A 21,781-nucleotide genomic window follows, 5' to 3' on the forward strand; every position below is an offset into this window, starting at 1 on the left:
GTACTGTACTAATGTTGATTGGAAAGGCATTTTCAATGACTCCAGATTCTTCTTCAGTTTCTGATTAAAAAAATGGTCAGTGACTCTAAAAATCCTTGAGGAATTCTGCACCAACAATAGACTCAATCCAGAAATTTAAAACATAAGAGAAATCGGGCTCGAGTCACAAACTATGAATTTGTGTAAGCCTTTGAAGTTTCCAGTTTTAACTGGAACTGGTTCTGTAATCAGGTTTGTCGAATACTAATTTGCAACTCCTACAATCTGCACTGTTTTTCCTGAAAAGGGCAAGTTTGGAACTTCTGGACATCTCACTGCATAGCGTGTGGCCGCTGTGTCAATTAGAAATGAGACTTTGTGACCCATCACTTTTCCCTTCACATATGGACCCTTCTGATCTACTTATAATGAAGCTGCTAACACACATTCTTCTTCATCTGAACTCTCACTCACCCAGTCAGCATTCAATTCATCCTCACTGTGTAATGGGTATTGGTGTATTGTGTTATTTCTCATGTTAAATCTTTGACCTCTGCCCTGCTGAGGAAGCATCATCTGTTGCTGTTCCATTCGGGCTTGAGGTATCTGAATTTGGTACCAGGTGGACTTGGGGTTGCATTTGCTGCGACTGTGGCATCTGCAAATGTGGCATTTGCATCAGTTGCATAGGCGGAAGGTTCACATTATTTTGGAAATTTGGATTTTGATCTCTCATTCTTGGTCCTCTCATGTTTGGAAAATAATTGATTTAATTCGTCTGTGGAACAACACCTTCGTGTGCTAGCATCGGACACTCCCGTTTGCAATGTCCGAGGCCTCCGCAAGTGTGACAAGGTAACAAACTTTTCATTCACTCCACATCATTCTGAGTGACTACAGTATTTAAATCGGGACCACGGTTCACATTTCCAACTCCACCACGACCTCTACCTTTCACCTGGTTCTGCAACCACACGTTTCCCTGCTGTTGTTGCGGAAAACTCCCTTGCATTTCTGATTGTGCCGCTTTAATCTGCATCACCATTGCCTTCCCTTTCAACTTTCTTTGCTTCAATTCAATCTCGTCACTGCAGTACTTAGCATGTTGCAATACTTCATCAATCGGCTTCGCTTTCCAACAAATCAAATGACTCTTAATCATCTGGCTAATTTCAGGTCTCAATCCTTTGACAAATCTGAACACAAAATGAATCATGTCTTTCGGCTCAATTGTTTTTGTACCACTGTAATTTTTTAAATGCCTGCAACCATTTCTCATAATTAGCATGTATGGACTCCTTTCCTTCTTGAGCTGCTCTGTCTATTCTCTGCCAATCAATGTTCTTGTGAGAAATTCTTTATTTCAAAAATTCAACCACCTTATAGTAATATTTAATTACTTCAGGAGATGGTGCACTTGTAGCCGGATCTTGTGGAGGTTTCTTTGTCGGCCAATCTATGCTTCTTTTGCATTCAACCCATACGTCTGCTGGAACCACTATTTACAATAGGGTATTCAAATCCTCACACAGGCATTTTGCAAGTTTCTCAAACCTATCAGTTTGCTGGTACCCTTCAATTAGTTTTTCTCTCAACCTAGGGTAATAATTTGTGAAGGACAGAATGTCCCTTCTGCTCCAATGGACATGGACAAAATTTCCTCCTGGAATTTCTCTCATTGGTAATATCTGCACTGGGTTATCAGTCTACTGCACATTAGCAGTGATATTTGCAGAATCCCTTTTCTTCTTATCTAATTTCTTTACCCCTTTGCCTTCCCATTTATCTAATTCCCCCCATGTTTCAATGTTCTGGATTAATTCCCTAATGTGAATTTCCGTTCCCGGTATTCTAATGTCTTTTGAGTCAAACTCAAAAAACTTCTTTTCAAATGCTTTGTTTTCTTAATTTCTATGTCGTATTTCTCTGCCAGATCTGCTCATTTCTGCTGTACCAATCCTGCCTTGTTGGTAATTAGTTTGCACAAATAGCGTAACTCCTCTTCAAGGTATGAATCGATTCTGTCTGACCCGATTATTCCCTCAATTAATTCATCTGCTTCTATTCTAAGCCTGGTCAGATTCAGTGAACTTCCACTACTGGAATCTCCATGTGTGCTACTCAGCTTCTCCAGCCATTCAGTTAACTCCTGGGCTGTCAAACCTTGTAAAGAGATGCTGTTATTACTTACACTGGGTACTTTCTTAACGTTAGACACGGAGGCCCTCATTTCGAGTCGACTCGTGGTGGCAGTCTTACTGTCGCAGGGCCGCCATATTACAACTTGGGGGTTTGGTTGAAGCCAAACCGCCGAGACGCCACCCGTATTGCTAGGGCGGTGGGACCGCTGGGCCGGAGGTGAACACCTCCGGCAGTAGTTGCAATACTGCCATCGGCATTACGGGTCGGCAGACCACCAGCATTTTCGTGGCAGTCGCACCGCCACGGAAAGTCTGGTGGTCATGCACTCGGCAACAGGAATCTCCATTCCTGTCGCCAGCAGACACCCCCCCACACGACCACACACCTACATTCACACACCCACACTCACCCACGCATTCACTTACAAACACTCCCATACACTCGCACCCAAACACTCACTTAGATACACCGATTTACTCACACACACTCATCCAACCATCCACTCGCATGTATGCACTCAACATACACATTCACTCGCATGCAAGCACTCAGACATACACATTCACTCACATGTACGCACTCAGACATACACATTCACTCGCATGCATGCACTCATACACACCTTTCTTCCCACATTCACACATACATGCACTCACACACAACATCCCCAAACCCCTCAGCATACACACTTACATATACACAGAGACCCTCCTCAGCCTACACGCACTTACACACACACACACACACAACTCCCCCCTCAGCATACACTCACTTATACACACACACACACACACAGACACCCCCCTCGGCATACATGCACTTACTTACACACACACACACACACACACAACACCCTCCTTGGCATACACGCATTTACACACACACAACACCCCCTCATCCCCTCAGCATACACGCACTTACACACACACACAACACCCCCTCCCCACCTTGGCATACATGCACTTACACACACACATACAACACCCGCTCTCGCCATACACACATTTAAACACACACACATAACAACCCCCTCCCTCCCTCGGCATCTCTCAGCATACATGCACTTACACACTCATCCAACACCCCCCTTGGCATACACCGACTTACACACACACAAACACCTCCCTCCGCATTCACACACTTACACACACACACACACACCCCTCCCCCCCGCATTCATGTAGACATGCAGACACCACCTACCTTCACACAACACCCCCCCCTTTCGGGCAATCAACTTACCTGCTTCGGAGAAGTGGCCGTCTGGGAGGGGAAACCGAGCAGAAATTGGCACAATGTCGTAATATGTCGGTCTTCAGACCGCCAGCACTGGCAGTCTTTTGCCGCCAGCGGCTTCGGCAGTCTTACGACAAGACCACCAAAGTCTAAATGAGCACCGGAGTCTCTGCTGCCACCAAGCTTCAGTTAGGACCTATGTTTGATCTCCCTGGATTATTCAATGAAGTCCTGGGGCAACTCAATTCAATTAGCGGACCTGTCCTATCAAATGTTGGTTTCTTTGGAGTCATCATTCCTGCATATTTATGGAGCCTTTCCATTGCTACGCTTGGATTCAGAATTTTCTGTTCACTGCTCTTAATATTTTTGGTATAACTGGACCAATAGTAACAGGTACTGATACAGCATCTGGACTCAGTCGGACTCTTTGATCTCTAAAGTATGTTACTCCTCTATCCTGACTTGTAAGTGCAGCTATCTCTGTCTGTGACCCTATAATAGGGATGTATATCGGGACCATATGTGCTTGCATTGGAGACATTAAATTATAGGTAGACCCCATCTGGATCAGTGTCAGCTTCTGATAAACCTGTCTCATGTGGGCTGTTGTCCTGTCGGCACCACTAAACTTGTTGCAGTATCTACAATAGGTACATCTGGATAAATCCTTGGTATGTCACCCTGCAGCATAGGTATCTGGGAGGTAGAGGTGGTAGGATCACTGTGGCTAACCTGTATCTGTCTCTGTGCAGTTTCAATGGATACTGGAGCTGTTGGGTCTGTATAAGAACTTGGACCTGACTCATGTGCTGCATATGGTGGGGGATGACTTCTCAATAATTGCAAAATAAACTCATCATCTGAGTCTTTATCAAAAGTCAAAGATATTCTAGACTCCCTTAAGTTCTGCTCTCTTTCCTCAGAAGGGTGTGAATCTCTCTTTTTGGCCTTGCTCTCGTTCTCTTGTGTAATTGCAGGAAACATCTTAATTCCCTGTAAAGTCTCAGTTCTCCAAAATTTCTGCTCACTATCCCATCTCGCCTCAGCTAAAGTTTTCTCAGCTTTTCTAATTCTCCTCTAAAATTTCAGCTGCTGTTGCTGTCAGGCCACTAACTCCCAAATAGCTAATGCTTCAAATTCTGCAGGTCTCGGAGGAGGTTTTGAATCATACAATACTCTCCTCACATTCTCTAAAATTCTCAAATTGAATATTCCATGAGCAGGAAACGCTAAGCTCCCTTCTTTCTCTGTCTTTTTGCACCATTGTTTTAACCAAAGAGGCAGTACTGTGTTCTTCTAATGCAACATATGCAGGTGTACTTCTGGTGGTGTAGCCTCTCCTATTCTAACTGAAATTAACACATCTCCCCTTAGGGCACTCTTTAATGCTTTGAAAAATGTCATTTCTGCGCTTTATGCTACACTTCAATCAAATCAGGAAGTAAATTTCAATCCCAAATCCTTTTCGTCAACCTTCTCAACCAATTACGCTTCATGGGAGTCCACCAATCCGTTCGCGGCTTTTCTCACTAGTCCCAGCGCGACTCTAGTGATGTCACTCTCACACGTACAATGGCCAACAAAGCCCTCCGGCTGGTCTTCCTCAATTCAGATCTGCGTCAAACTAAATGCAAATACTGTGAGCACTAAATAAAAATCAACACACAACTTGTCTGTTTACTACAGGTAGGTAACACAATCGCTTCAGAAACCTTACTGAATTTCCAACTGTGGCTTTTAGCTCTAACAGATACTCCTTCTATCTCAGTTTCCCTGACTCTCAAGCAAAATTCGACCAAAATTCTGCTCTCAACTGATCACTGGATCCTCCTGGTGCACATAGGACTCACCAAAACTCAGTCGAAAACTATCATTCACTTTAACACGCACTCTGAGTTTGTCAACCACACCCGATTGACCTATTACACAGACAAATCGCAACATAAACCAAGTGTCTTATATACTTATACAATACTCCGGAGTCTTAGCCCACGCTTGGTCCGTATACCAACAACCATGTGGGCAATTTTTTAGCACAAAGCACAACACACGTGAAGTTTGCCGACTTCCCTACATGCACACTTTGGAGTACACAAACTCCCTAAACAACTTCATTGGAGTACTCAAACTCCTTAAACAACTTCACTGGGATTACGCAGACTACCTATTCACTCACAAACATCACAATTCACCTGCAATTTGCTTAAGCTGTGCGAAACACTAAGGACGTCTTCAAAGAAGCATTGGCAAACTGCAAGTTTCTGGGAAAACCATGATAGGCTCCTAGGGAGACATAGGCCCTCATTATGACATTGGCTGTCTTTTCCAAAGACCACCGTTGTTACGGCTGCCAACAGACCACCGCCGAGGCGGTAATCTGTCTGCCAGATTATGACACACAAACACAAAACCGACAGAAACCAGCCACAACCACAAGTCTGCCAGACCCAACGAAGGTAAAAAACTGTCGGCCCCACTACCGTCCCCGCTACACCAGCAATACACTGCCCTCCAAATTATGACCCACGAATCACCACAGCGAACATTCAATGGCGGTCAGCCACTGGAGAAGCACACAGCCGCGGTGGAAATGGGCACTCAACACCACTTGAAGCCAACAGATCATAAAACCCACACCTGACACATATACACACACCCACCAACAGCACTATGAAACACCCTCCCACATAACCCACAATCCTTTGCAAACACGAAAAGGCAGTTACACCTTGCCAGGCCAAACCCTTAGGGAGATGCTCACTCATACCACATCTACCTATACACCCATCACGCACCACACACCCTACCTCAACACCGAACAACCTCTGCACAACACAAGCACAACACACGCACCACACAATAGGCATGTCCCCACAAAAGCACCCCCATTTCACTGATGAAGAGTTGTGGGTGATTGTGGAAGAAACCTGGGGGTAGAGCCACAGCTGTTTGGTGCACAGGTCCAGTGGATCTCCATTGCCAGAAAGATGGAGCTATGGCGGAGGATCGTGGACAGGGTGAACTCCGTGAGGCAATATCCACACACAAGGGACGACATTCGAAAGAGGTGGAATGACCTATGGGGGAAAGTGTGTTCCATTGCATCAAGGCACCAGGTCGCCATCATGAGGACTGGTGGTGGACCCCCACCTCCGGCCCCACAGTTGACAGCATGGGAGGAGCAAGTCTTGGTAATCCTGCATCCTGAGGGCCTCACAGGAGACACTGGAGGGCTGGACACTGGTAAGTCACAATTACTAACCTATCTTCACCTATATCTGCATGGCATGTCACCCCCTCATCCTGACTCCTTACACCCTACTCCATCCCATACAGTGCACCACCCCAATGACCACACTCAATTGTGTGCCTCTGCATGCCTTACCCACTGCAAGCACACCCCTCCTAGCTCTGCATGCACACACAACAGCAATGCTCGGACAGCACGTAGAACTACCAATTCCACAATCCATTACCATACTCTACCAAAGGTGGGAGGACAACACCAAACCCATAGTGAAAGCCAGAAATGTGGAATATGTGACAGACAATGATCTTATCAAATCAGTTACATCTCCACAGGTGCCCCAGCCGAAGTCAGCGGGAAGCAGGTGCCACAGCGACCCAGTCCTCCACCAGAAGATGCCCTCCGTGATGACAGCAACTCTGGATGTCCCGAGCTGAATGAACTCCCTGGCCCATCTGGGACGACAAGTCAGTCGGCTTCCACATCACACAGTCAGTCCACCACAGGTCCCCCCTCCAACTCCTACACCACAGCAGCCACCCAACATCCCCAAACCCATGTCCCCAGGACACGTCGATCAATAGTGTACCCAATTGTACAGGGACCCGAGTCGACACCACACAGGCAAGACGGTGAAGGTCCTGGTGTAATTGGAAGTGAGCACACCGTTCAGGGGTCACAGGCACAGGGGGCCTGGGACAGTTGAGGGTCAGCTGTGTGTCAGGGGGAGGCCAGGCCCAGGGAACCGACTGCCCAGGAGGCACTCACACATGTCCTGGGGTCATACCAAAAATCCCAGGACAGGATGGGCCAGGTGATCACCATCATGCAGGAGAACCAGCGGCTGCAGGAGGTACACCACCAGGAGGTCATGTAGCAGCTGCAGGGCCTCCATTGTAGGTATGCTGGGTGACATGGCCAACGCCATGCGGGAGAACAGAGCAAACCAGGGGCCCACTTCCACTAGCCAGTCCACTCGCCAGCCATCAACATCTGCTGCAGCTAGTGGACAGGAGGACCTACAACATCACCCACAGGCCAACAGCCTGACCGCCCTAATGGCCCGCATACTGGCGGTGGCCAATCCTGAGTTGGATGGGCGCTTGAGGGAAGCATAGAAGCCACAAAGGGGTGAGTAAAGACTGTGTACTATTTTGTTTTTGTTGCCTGCCATGGGGTTTGGGTGCAGAGTTCTAGTCAGTGGATGCCCCAATGCCAGTTCTTGTGTGGTCATGCTTAGCAAGGTAGGGAGGTCTGTATATTTGGTATTGGTAAGTAGCTAGCATATCATGGCAGACATGGCTTAGTGAGTCCCAGTAGGTGTGCAGATGGTAGTGTTTGGGTTCTTTACTCCTGTTGTACTAAGGTAATGGTTTGTTATTGTGGTCCATACTGCACAGTGTTAGTCTCAGTGAGTGATTGTGATGTGTATGCCATATGTGCTATTGTTGCTGTGACTGACCCTGTGCTCCCTTTCTTTCTCCCCCACCCTCTCTCATTTAGTCATCCTGTCCTTGTGTGCATTAGCACAATCTGCTGAAGGAGCAGGGACACCCTCAAGTTGGGGAGATGCACCCCATGGGACCCAGGAGGCAGACTCCACCGACGCCAAGGGGACCAGTTGGTTGCAGTGCAAGGGGAGCACCTCGGGAGAGACAGGAGCAACGACAACCGAATCAGATTCCTCCTCTGATGGAAGCTCCCTGTTGGTGGAAGACCTCTCTGGGATCAGTCCAGGTACAAGATCTTCCGCCACTCCCGTACCAGCACCGCCCTCCCAGTAGCCCTCCACCAAGTTGCCTGTGCCCGCTCACCCAGGAGGATGGGTGTCTCCTTTGCCCCAGGTACATCAGACCCTGCCCCAGTCAGCCCTGCTAACCTCACTGAGGAGGCTATTGACCTTCTGAGATCCATCTCTGTAGGGCACTCAACCATGGTGAATGCCATCCAGGGGCTGGCATCCCATATGCAGCAATGCAATGCCTACCTGGAGGGAATTCCCAGTGGCTTGGCTGCTCTATAGAGATCGTTTCAGGCTCTGGCCTCCTCTTTGATGGCAGCCAGTGTCCCTGGTTCTTCTGTCCCCCCTCCAACTACCTGTTTCCAGTCCCAAAGACCTCTCCCCAACCCATCCCAGGCACACAATCTGACAAGCATGTACCCAAAACAACAGACAGGACTCACACAGACAAATACAGGCACCACACTTCACTCCACAAGCACACACAAAGTCAACACACAGAAGCAAATACAACAGCCACTGCCTCCACTGTCCCCCCCTTCTCCTCCTCCCTCACATCAACACTCACACCTGCATGCACTGCATAATCAGTCTCGGATCCTGCCAGCTGTACAGCCTTGCCCACAGTCACCACAACAGCAGACAAGCACCCTACACACCACATGTGCAGTCACCACCACCATCACAACCTCATGCAGCACACCCACCTCACTTGCAGACACCACCACAACATACATACACACATCTGTTTGTCCTCTGCCACCCTGTCTGCCCCCTCCAATTACACATAAATGCTCCCACTCACTCAACAGCCATCCACCTCACACATGCACACTGTCCATGCACCTGCACCCAAGGTCAGCACACCTACTCCTCCTACAACCACTCCCTCTACCTCCACTCCCATACCTCCTCCCAAAACCCCACCCCATTGGGCCTAAGAAACGTTTCCTTTACCGCCTTTAACCTCTTCCCTCCTCCCCCGATCCTGCCCGTAAGAGAAAGATCCCTCTCTCCCAGCCCAGTACTTCCAGCTCCCAGTCCACGCCTGTTACTCCCCCAAAGCCCCCTGCCAAGAACAAACCCTCCCCACCCGACCCCCTCCTGTCCCCTTAGGTGCCTGCCTAACATCACCATGATGCCCCTGCCCAGTGGAGTGACTTGGGCTGTCAGGATTCAAGTTGGGCTTTGGACGTTGTGGGCGTTGCACTGTGGCCATTTATTGACTATGGACTGGCCAATGGCCCTTGCTGTATATTTGTAAATATGTATATATATATATATATATATATTATTTTTTTAAGTTAGGTCGCTGTTCCCACATAATTACAGTGGTTGGACCAGAGGTATGTGTCCTGGCTTTCTTTGTTCCTGGGTTATGTTGTTGTTGATTAACTCTGCAGATGGTTCTTGGTGTGTGGTATGTGTGTAGGGTGTGTGTTGTGCTTGTGGGTGTGTCACTCTCCCATCCCTCCCTTGTGTGCTAGGCGGCTATACTCACCGTCGTTGTCGTCGTTGCTGCTCCTGGACTGCCACCGCGTGGTACAGCATCAGCAGGACTTCCAGTTCGGGTTCCATGGCGGCCGTGGACTTCTTTGTGTCCCTGGAGGTAAATGTCTCCTTTTATATGTGTTTCCGCCAGGCTTTTGGTCACGTGGTCCCGCCCCAGAAATCCTGGCAGTCTGCTGTCATAATATGGTGGGCGGGTTGTTGTCTTCCACCAGCCTGAAGGTGCCTACCGCTGGGGTCAGCTATGGGAGAGATCACTGCAATGATCATAATTTGGAAGTCTTCACTGCCAGCCTGGCAACGGTACTACCGCTATCGCTGGCGTGGCGGTCAGCTGACTGCCAATGTCATAATGAGGGCCATAATCTTTCGTTTCTACTACCAATCTGAAATATTATGGCTGTTATATCTGGGGAAATCATAGTGGTCTCTTAAGTAGACGCAATGCTCAGTTACTGCTACCAAGATCTGGAAAAACATCACAGTGGCCTTTTAAGGAGCCATGACCATCCAACTCCTTTATCAATAACTGGAAAATGATGGTGGCCTCTTAAGGAGACTAACCATCCTCTGCTAACAAGAACTGTGAGCACGCCTGTCCTTATTTGGTATTTTATAATTTATTTATAAAGGGACGTGTTAGAGGTTACATGGACCTTTTGACTACACAGACAGTGATCCCACCATGTTTGTCATCAATACTCATAATCTAATCAACAGCGATGTAACATGTGCAACAAATCAATAGATACTTTAAGCCAGTAATCTTCACCCACAATGATCCAGGTGGCCATGAATAACCACACCTTTTGGTAAAAGTTAGAAAGTTTATTTCCCTATATTAACAATGCTAACATAACGTAAATTAGTCTCAGTACCAAATGGTACACATATATGAACAACACAGGCTGACCAAAGCTTCGAAAGAATCTCAATTTGACTAACGCATTAATAATTAAGCACTCAAGAGTCAAGGTACAAATAAATAGCAACAATAACTGAACAACAGAAGTAGCATACATCAAGATTCAACAGGTGAGCAAAATCAATTCTTGGTTAATAACATTTGTCATCATTTGGGCTTATTAACTAATCCTCCAATTAGAATAACATGTTTGGACTTCATGCAAAAGCAATTTAGTCAAAAGTTAATTTGGAAAAACATCTAACTAGGGTGCTATCAAGATAGCAGTTGGTACAAAGACGAAAGAACGAAATCTACAAGGCACATTTACATTTCATATACCTCTCCTCAAGGGATCAGCAAGCTGCGATTTTCTTCGTAAGTAGGACATCCGTCTGGTCAGCTTCAGCAACAGGACAGGGAAGGGGATAGTTCAGCCACAGTTGGGCTCTAAGCTAACTGAACCATTTAGGAAGCATTTACTAAGGAATCATCATACACCATTAACAAACTAAGCAATAAAGTTAAAGTTAGAAAATAGAAAATAGAATGGGTCTTGATCACAACAAGTAAAGGAAAGAAGAATGGATGTCCTCTGCAAAGTGTTATCTGGATATATTAAAATCCCTAAAGTATTTTCTCACACTGTCATTGGTCAGAATATCGTACATTCACAGTAGATCCAACAGTCTCTAAACTTTAAATCTAAAGTAGAACTGAACAGTCTTTCACACATTGATGATTGGCTCCTCTTCTCCTGTTCCTACTGTCAGATCCGTCAGGTAACTTTTTAGTTGCAATTCTTGCTGTACTCAATACGTCCATTGTTAGCTCCTGGGAATATCTTCCTCACACATATCAAGTTTACAAAGTAGAAACTTCTAGTACAGAACGTCTTGACAAGCAGTTCTCATGAGAAAGTTTAGGACATTTACAAATTGGTTGGTCAGCTCTGTGTGAGCAATGAATAATATTAATTCTCTATTTTCACAAAACATTTACAAACATTTATTAAAGCAGTGCAGCTTAACATGAGGCTATGTAGACTAGGCCCAAACTTCGAAATTAAATCAAAGCCTAACTTTAGCTAAACAGATACATAACATCAGTTTATTAATATGACCCATTAGTATCCTTTATTCTACATGTGCACATTATTTAAACTAGAAGTGTGAATTCTTTATTAATTGGAGTACATGATGGTGGCCACTCAAGTGGGTACATTTTCCAATACATAAATCTTTTTCAATGTTAACTTAATTCATGTAAATTCTTAACCAGTAATAAATGCAAATTCATTAGTAATTAATTCAGTTTCACATTAGCACACCTGCGTCAGAATTTCTGATGCAGTTGAGGAGCTTTGCTGGACTAGCACCAAAACTTTTGATGCTAATCCACAAAGCGCAGGGAGGCCCACAGGACAAAGCACAGCATCACTTTAACGCCAGCCCTGAGCAGGCATTAAAAAATTATGCAAGAATGATGCAATAATTTCACTGTGCCATTCCTAAGGGCCTCCCTGCAGGGGAATGCCTCTCTTGCATACATTATACCTGGTGCAGATACAATGTGGCGCAAGGGTTTACAAACTTTGCAAATATGCACAGGATGGGGGACTGTTCTGCATCAACAAAGCATCAGAAAAAATTATGCTACAGCGGCGCAAGGGGTTCGTAAATGAGCCCCTTAGTCTTGTTGGCATACAAGTAAAGGTGACTACCCGTGAAATGACCATGTGATACAATTTCTTTGCATGTATGTTAAAAATGCCCGGTGATAGAAAGGACCATTACATGACAAGACCTGTAGCAGGTCAAATAGAGCTAAAGAATCAGGATGAAGGCTGGTTGACTCTTTCCAGACAAAATGAAACTGAAAAAACTCAGTGTTGAGCTGCCCAATGCAACAGAGTGAAGGCTGTTCATCAAAAAGACATGGTCAACTGTGTCAAATTCCGCTGAGAGGAGGTCCAGCATGTCCAGAACATTGACACTGCCACTCTCAGAAACCCTGCAAACATCTGCAAGAACAACAGAGTCAGGCCCTCCTTCTTCCAAACAGGTTTCTGACTCAGGTAGCCATCCAGCTGGGTGGCAACATTTGCCATACCCTTTGTAGCTCATAGGAAGAGAAAAAGGATCCAAAATGTGTGGTATCTTCTGGCCTAATTATGATTTTTCAAACACGGGCAAAGAATACAGCATGTTTTAAGGCAGCTAGAAACATCCCTACAGAAATGGAGATATCACGTACTGGAGTCAGTATTGGCGCCACCAGCTAAATGTTTCTGGATGCAAAAGAGTACAATGTTGAGAGGAGTCTGGCCTCTACTCAGAGAAGGACGAGTGCCCACTATATAATTCTAGAAAATGAAAATTACAGGAGGAAGAAGATGGGTCAGAAACATCAAAATGGAAAACGCAAATGAGGGTGATTATGCAAACTGGTAAGAAAGCCTCTGTGGGGCATGGCTTGGGCCTAGAGACTTGCTTGTCGATGAGGAGAATCTCTTTTTAAGGGTTGATGGATATAACAATATCTTTAGAGAAATAAAGACTATGGGCCTCATTCCAACCCTGGCAGTCTATGACCGCCAGGGTGGATGGCCACGGAAGCACCGCCAACAGGCTGGCGGTGCCTCATGTGGCATTCCGATCGCGGCTGTAAAGCCGCGGTCGCCCAGCCGGGTCCGGCAGTTTCCCGCCGGATTACCCCCGGCTGGGAGAATCCTCCATGGCGGCGCTGCATGGGGATTCCGACCCCCTTCCCGCCAGCCTGTTTCTGGCGGTTTTCACCACCAGAAACAGGATGGCGGGAACGGGTGTTGTGGGGCCCCTGGGGGCCCCTGCACTGCCCATGCCACTGGCATGGGCAGTGCAGGGGCCACCTAACAGGGCCCCAGCAGGATTTTCACTGTCTGCATTGCAGACAGTGAAAATCGCGACGGGTGCAACTGCACCCGTCGCACCCCTGCAACACCGCCGGCTCCATTCGGAGCCGGCTTCAATGTTGCAGGGCCTTTCCCGCTGGGCCGGCGGGCGCTCCCTTGGCGGGCGCCCGCCAGCCCAGCAGGAAAGTCAGAATGGCCTCCGCGGAGCGGCCATTTGGCGGTTCCCGCCAGGCGGGTGGCTTCCGCCGCCCGCCCGGGTCAGAATGACCCCCTATGGGCCTCATTATGAGGCTGGTGGTTTTGAGAGCGTCAGCCTCGCGGTGGCGGTCAGGACTGCCACTGCTGTGGTGGTCTGACCACCACATTAAGACCCTGGCAGTTAGACCACCAGCACTGCCGGGATCCATGATCCGGACTGGCTGGCGATGGCAGAGATCGCAATCAGCCAGGGCAACACTACATGGAGTGCCGCCCAGCTGATTACGACCTTGTTCTCTGCCAGCCTTTTCATGGTGGTTTTACCACCATAAAAAGGCTGTCGGAGAACAGGTGCAGGGGGCCACAGGGGGGGCCATGCACTTGCCATTTTTCTTTGCATTTTTGGGGGGAATTCAGGGTGGCTATAATTGGTGGCTCACAACGCTTGGTTGGTGTTTCCCCATTGGTGTTTTCTGGTGTTGTGTTCTTTATTTAAAGTGAGCACTGATGCTTTAGGGCATTTCATTTACATCATGGAGGGGAAAAGAACTGCTAAGAGGAGGCATGTCTTGTCAACTACTTCGTCCTTGGTGGAGTAGGAGGTTTCTGTCCCTCAGAAGAGGTCTCGGGACTCACAGAGTGCAGGACAGGGAAGCGCGCCTCTCATGTCCTGGGAGAAAGTACAGGAGATGTTTGAGGTGGTGGTGTCAAGGGCGCTTCAGATTCGTTCTGCTCAGCCTGGGAAGTCCTATGATTCTCAATCATTGAGGGCCGAAGCTGGGTCCTCTGCTTTGGATTGTGAGGCTCCGTCTTCTTCCTCTGGAGGTAAGTATGTGTTTTATGGGAGGAAATGTGGGACATTCTGGCTCATGTTCAGGAGAACCTGGGGTTTCCTTCTTTCAGTCTTTGGTGATGGAGTCTACTTTCCACAGTATGTTACTCCTTTTTGCTTTGCCATGCCTTTCCAGGGTCCCATTAAAGATATGGTCCTTCGAGAGTGGAAGGAAGTGGATAAGGTTCAGGTCTCTAGGTTCCTTCAGAAACTGCATCTGTTGGAAGAGGAGGATGTCTTTCCCCATACTTTTTGGCTAGATTCGATCCCGGCTACTTTGATTGGGTGATGGCAATCAATCCAGAGGACTGTAACCCGGCTGATGCTTCTGACAGAAGGTGGACTCTGGTCTTAAGAAGGACTTTGCGGCTGAGAATTAGGCATTGAGTGGCAGTATGTTCTCTGCCTATTCTGCCCAATCCCTGGTGCAAGACTGTGATAAAATGGCTGTGACAGTCCAGAATGGGTCACAGTATTCAGACTTATTGGCAGTGATGGAGCAGCAGGCGAGGTTACTAGCTGACATTTCTTCTAATATTCTCAACACCTCTGCTATGGCTTCAGCGGCTTTGATTGCTGCAAGACGATCCCTGTGGTTGAGGCAGTGGAAGGCAGACCCTGGAGAGAAGGCCGCTCGCATGAGGGTCAGGCGCTCTTTTGGGGACCAGTTGCCAGCCATGCTCTCTAAGGCTTTTAAGAAGAGGAAGCATGCTTTGCCTTATAAAGGGGATTCCTCGGCTGGCATGGGTTGGAAGAGAGCTTGTAAGTCCTCCCCTAAATATGAATCCAGATCTTCCTCCTCTAGGTCTGTTTTCCTCCCAAAGTTGCTGTCCCCGCACTGAAGGGGGCCTCTAAGAAGGGCTCCTGGCTATCTCTGTGCCGGGGAGCTTTGCCAGTTGGAGGGAGGTTGCGTCATTTCCTGCACATATGACTGCAGGATGTGTTGGATCACTGGGTTCTGAACATTGTGACAAATGGCTACGCTATAGAGTTCAACCAGATTCCTCCAGATACTGGTGTTCAGCTGACACTGTTCCAGGTTTCCAGGGTAAAACGGTCAGCCATTCTCAAAGGTGTCCAGGACTTATTGGTGAAAGGGGCCATCTCCAGAGTTCCAGTGGCAGAAGGGGGAGTAGGGATTTATTCAAGTTCTCAAGTGGGTCAATTCTTGGATCAAGACTGTTCATTTCTGAATGTTGACTGTTCAAGCAGTTATTCCACTGATTGGTGTCCATGGATCTTCAGGTTGCCTCTCTTCATGTCCCTGTGGCATTATCCTGTCAAAGATTCCCCAGGCTTGCGGTAGAGCCAAACATTTCCAGTTCTGTGATCTTCCCTTTGGGCTCCTGTCCTGTCCCCAGATGTTCACAACGATTCTGGCACCTCTGATGGCGATCCCTCATGCGGAAGGGGTATTTGTGCATCCTTATTTGGACAATCTCTTAGTTCAGGCCCCAGATGAGACCCTGTTGCAGGTTCATGTAACCAGAGTTCTGCAGGCCATACAGGAGCACGGATTTTTGAAAAACTGGTGGAAATCAGATTTAGGACCCTCTCAGTACTTGGTGTTCATCGGGGTTCGCTTTCTGACTCAGAAAGGGTTGGTGACCTTGTCAGATAGACGTTTGCTCAGCCTGCAGGGGCAGATTCTGTCCTTGCTGGCTAAGTCGTCTCCCCGGGCATGGGAATGGTTGAGGGTGCAGGGATATTTGGCATCTGTTGTGTTTCTGGTGCCATTGGCCAGATTTCACCTGCTCTCTCTAGCCAACTTGATGCTCTCCCTTTGGTCTCCTGGCATTCTTAGTCTTCAGGAGCATCTTCCTTTGGCGGATCCAATGCGCAGGGAACTGTTGTGGTAGTTGGAGAGAGCTCATCTGCTCAAGAGGATTCCCCTGTCCCTCCAGCTCCGGTGATTGTAACGACAGATGCCAGTCTCTCTGGGTGGGGGATGTGGCTGGGGTCAGAACAGGTTCAGGGGTTCTGGTCTCTACAGGAGTCTTGGAGGTCCTCAAACTGAAGGGAGTTGCAGACGGTCCTGCTTTCAGGGGCTCTTGCAGGGGAAGGCAGTGCTGGTGCAAACGGACAACCTTGTTGCCAAGGCATACATCAACTGGCAGGTGGCAGGGGTACAAGATCTCCGTCTCTGAATCTGATCGCTCAGGCCATTTTCTTGTGGGCTCAAGTTTGAGTTCTGTCCCTTCAGGCGTTGTACATTTGGGGGGTGGACAATGTCCGGGCAGATCTTTGAGCAGGGAGATTCCATCCTTCAGGGATTTCTCCCTGCACCTGTCTCTGTTCAATCTGCTGGCACTGAGGTGGGGACTTCCAGTGGTGGATCTATTTGCTTCTCCCGGGGGATGCAAAGGTTCTGTTCCAGAGGTCGGTGTCCTCTGGCCTGGGCCATGGATGGATTGACTTATCGCTGGCCTTAGGATCTTCCTTATGGGTTCCCTTCCTTTCAGTTGATCAGGTCTTTCCTGGTTGATCAGATCTTTCCCGGTGCAAGGGGGCTCAAGTGATTTTGGTTTCTCCTCATTGGCCTAGAGCAAATTGGTTCCCTTGTGTGCTGTTGTTAAAGAGCGAGCTGGAGTGGGTGCTTCCACTACAGCCCTCTCCTCTGTTTTTTTTAGCCTAACACTGGCCTCATTGAGGCGGCTGCATTTGACGGCATGGAGGTTGAACGGAAAGATGGATATGGGGGTTCTGGAGCAGCTAGATGTGACTTTGAAAGCCTCTTCGAAGTTGTCCACTGTACATTCTTATGCTAGGCATTGGAAGGTATTTTCTTCTTGGTGTTTGGGGAAACAGGTTGGTCCTACAGCAGCCTCTTTGTTTTTGGTGATTCAGTTTCTGCAGGATGGGCCCAGCATGGGTTTGTCGGCGGCCACATTGCGGGTGCAATGTGCACCGATTCAGACGTTTCATGGTCCTTGACAGAATTTGAAGGGTGGATTGATGAAGAGGTATTTTCAGGGTCTGGGGAACTTGTTCCCTCTGCCAGTTGAGTATTTTCCTAGTTGGAATCTCCAGTTTGTATTGGATGTTTTGACTGGTCCTCCCTTTGAGCCCCTGGAGGGTATTGATTTGAAGCTTTTGACTTTTAAAAACTGTTTTCTGGTGGCTATTATATCTGCCAGATGGTTAGGGGAGACTTTAAGGCTTTGTCTTGTAAGTCCCCTTTCTGCAAGGTCTTTCCGGATAGGACTGCGCTGGTTGCGGTTCCTTCCTTCATCCCTAAGGTCAATTATGCTTTCCATATGAGTCAGGAGATGATCCTCCTTGCCTTTTGTCCTGAGCCTTCCTCTGCGGAAGAAAGCAGATTGCATTGTTTGAATGTGCGGCAGTCTTTGTTTTGGTACCTGGAGTTGGTTAAGTCCTTGCGAAAGGGGGACTCTGTGAATTTTGGTCCTGCGAAAAAAGGGGAGAAGCCTTCAACTGCTACTCTGAGTAGGTGGATCTGGTCTGTGGTCCTGTTGGCATATGGGGTGAAGGGTGTGTTTCCTCCTCAGGGGATTCAAGGTCTGTTTACTCATAGTATTAAGGCCACAGTGGCTGAATGGCAGGGGCTTCAGTGGCTGAGATTTGTAGGTCTGCGACTTGGTCTGTTTCCTCTACCTTTGTCCACCACTATCGGATTGCTGAGGTGGAACGTTTACATACTGTGTTAAGTCACAGGCTTTTATCCTCTATGAGGGAATAGAGGTGTTTTTTGTGTCTGTTCGGTAAGCTTTATTAAAATTTGATGATTGCAACTCAGTTGTCTGTTCTGTTTTACTTGCTATGTCTCATTGCTGTTAAGGATGGCGCGGGAGGGACAGGAGTTAACGCTTCCGTTACTTACCGATAACGGCATTACTCCTAGTCCTACTCCCTCACCTTCCTTACAGTTCCCTTCCCCCCTCCTGGTACGGGACAGCTGAATTTCTGGTTAGCTTGTTTACATACAGGAGGCAGAAGGAGGGGGGCATTTTATATATGGGAAAGGAGGGGTCCAGGAGAGGCAAGGGGCCTCATTTGTGTTAAGGAATGCGGGGGAGTAGGGCTACGAGTAATGCCATTATCAGTAAGTAATAGAATCATTACTATCCATTAATCCAACAACCTCAGTGCACAGCCGAAGGCCATGCGTGGCTGCGGTTGGCTGCAGGTCCTGTCCAACCCCTGCAGCCAACCACTATAACTACGCAACCTTGCATGCCCCCCCACTCCTCAGGCTATGGGCCCAGGGACCCCATCCTCCGGGGCCCTGCGTATATCTTTAAATTATTTTTGGGGGGTGGGGCTGTGACCCCACCCCCCCAGAGCCGGGCATAAACATTTATTTTTTTGGGGGGTGTAGGGCAGTGCCCCCCACCTCTCTGGGCCAACCTTGGCCACAGGGAACCCATCCCCTGATGTAAGGGCCTCATTTATTTTTTTTTTGGAAAGTGGGCCGCAAGGCCCCCCCTACCCTAAGCTGATCTTTGCCCTGGGGACCCCATCCCCCGGGTCCTGGGATAATTAATTTTTTTTTGGGAGGGGCGTTGCCTGGCCCCCTCCTTGGGCCAATCTCAGACACGGGGACCCAATCCCCTGGGGCCTGGCCATGTGACCTGGGTGACCCCAGGGCACCCAATCTCAATCCTGGGGACCGTGGGGGGTCCTGAAGGCCTCCCTGGTCCAGGCTGGCTCCCCATCTCCTGTGGGAGCCAGCATTGCTGTCACGGAGCAGCTCCCTGTCTGTGAGAGCAATGTTTCCTCTGTATCCCTGCCTGCATCTCCGTGGACAGGTTGACAGAAGAAACCTCCGTTCTGATGAAGGGAGAGCTGTATAAAAGCTCTCCCTTCATTGGAGCAGAGTGTTTGCTGTGGCTTGGTGGCAGCTGTCAAAGCTGCCACCAAGCCACAGCAATCAGCTATGTCCCGTGGGTGGGCACCCAAGGATTTTTTTGGGGGAAAATCTCATAAAGATTTGTCAACCGGCACCAAAGATATAGGCAAGTAAAAAAAATGCTTTTTCTATGGAAACTAGGTCCTAACTATAACTACCTAGTGGGGACCGCCACTAGGTAATAGGTTTCCATAGTCATCCATTTAAGCTATTATAATGTAATATAAATATTTTTATTAATTAAGCGATATTTTTGACACAATCTTTTTGTCAGTGATCTGGCATACTGGTCACTCTTACTGTTGCACTGATCTCAATAGAACCGACAGTTCAAGACTTAATTACAGCAACTGATACTCACACATTTATAAATCGGTTCCGCTCTCATTCTTATTAGACAAAATGTGATTTCTGGTTCAACAGGTTAGAACCTGCACTCCATACGTGATTCACTTTAGAGCTGTGCTGTGTGCAGAGCAGGTTTTAGGAATTTAGACGCTTCAGAATGCCAACCTACCATAGGAGGGGGTGATGTACTGAGCCAGTCATCGAATGGAAGAAGCTGTTTTGGACTCCTCAGAGGGGAGCTCAGCTCCTTTCGTATGCTATAGGACTGCAATACGATTTTGGTAGTCATGAGACTACAATAAATGGAATTATTTTATTTGAAATGTATTTCGATTTTTAATTTTAATGATTTCAATACTCATGTTGTCATTAATGTCATTGCTTAGCTCGTACTTCGGCAGGCTTACATAGTCACCCTTGAGCATTCGGGCACTCTATAAATTTCTCTCATCATCATCATGTCCAAGATTGTGCGATATCACTTGTGTTCTCATCATATATGCTAGTTGGTTCTCAAACCAAAAACATTCAAAATTATACACGCTTTGCAGGGGCTGAGATCTCATCCCACCCCAAAAAGCCATTCAGACCCAATAGCCACATGAGACCTTCCCCGATAACAGTACACCCAGCCATACCTGTGTCCCGCTTGGGAATGTGTAGCTGTTGTTAACACCTCAGGCACTAGGTCGAAACCAGCCACCCTCTCAGCCACACTGGTTGCTTCCCTGGACAAACCTAAGTCTATGCGCTCAGCACACCAATAACTTATTATACAAAATATAGACCACTAACTGAAGCATCACACTTCCTCTCAGTCTCCATTTTAGGATTCCACAAGACATGACTTGAAGTAAAGTAAGGTAACGTAACATAAGGATTTGAAGAACAAGGAGGTCTCTGTGTAACTGGGAGAGAACTATACGTTGACACCACGTGTGCCTCATAAGCACCCCTCACCATGTGCACTCTCTCTCCCCCGCCTGTACCTCATTCTCACCACTGAAGGGTTCAGGCCCAGCCTACGTACGCCTCCCTTTGCAGTAGTACTCACAGGCGTCTTTGTAGAGCACCAACAGGACCCTGTAGCAGTTGTCCACCAGTGCTTTGGGGTGCACAGACTTTATAGCATCCGCTGGCTTCGGGTTCAAAACTCGCTTTATTCTCTGGATGACAAACTCAGACTGTAAATACAAAAGATCACACTTTGTTACATCAAACAGTTCGGGAAAGGCGGCGTGATGAGGGCAAACGCAGAATGGGAAAGGTGGCACAAGACGGAGGCAGTCGGGATAGGAATGGGGGCATAAGAATGCTGCTGAGGCAATAGGAATGGAGGTACTAGGGAGTGGTATAGTGAATATGAAATATGGCAAAGGGAGGCAGCACTGGAGCAAACATTATTATTAATAAAAATTTGTAACTAAAATGAAATGTTTAATGTGTATTAAAAGGCCTAACTGAAAACGTGTGTCAGATAAATAAACATGCAACTTTAAAAGTGATTGCCATGGTGTCAGCCACATCGAGTTAAATGAGAAATTTATTAAATGTTTGTGAAAATGTATTTTGATTAATTATAACTACATTTACTGACAAAACATAAATAATATTATTCTACTACAAAACTAATGGTTTGAAATTATTTGAACTGTTTTATTCTTCATTTATTAGCATTAATGAACAGGAATACATTTTAGTATTTTTCCAGAAGCACAGTGCTGAAATATTATGTTGGTTTACTGAAACAGTTGGCAAACATTGTTTATTAGATATCCTGTACAGTGGAAAGCTACTGTCATACTCATACTGTATTTCCTTGTGATAAATGTTGCAATTTTTAACAATGAACGTTAGCTAAATCTCATTGTGGAAGCTG

The 21,781-nt window shown here is 47.3% G+C and overlaps 1 protein-coding gene across 2 annotated transcripts in view; it reads right to left on the bottom strand.

Annotated features, from left to right (window-relative positions):
• IL34 (interleukin 34) overlaps positions 1–21,781 on the bottom strand; it is a 458,594-nt gene that overhangs the window by 12,574 nt on the left and 424,239 nt on the right. For both annotated transcript variants that reach the window (XR_011199931.1, XM_069217498.1), the window contains exon 5: positions 20,957–21,086. Coding sequence is in view for 1 of the 2 variants with exons in the window: in XM_069217498.1 (XP_069073599.1) it covers positions 20,957–21,086 (130 nt within the window). In the remaining variant the exon portion in view is untranslated. The remainder of the gene's footprint in view (positions 1–20,956; positions 21,087–21,781) is intronic.

The sequence above is a fragment of the Pleurodeles waltl genome, chromosome 12 (assembly GCF_031143425.1).
Source record: "Pleurodeles waltl isolate 20211129_DDA chromosome 12, aPleWal1.hap1.20221129, whole genome shotgun sequence".
NCBI classification, from domain to species: domain Eukaryota; kingdom Metazoa; phylum Chordata; class Amphibia; order Caudata; family Salamandridae; genus Pleurodeles; species Pleurodeles waltl.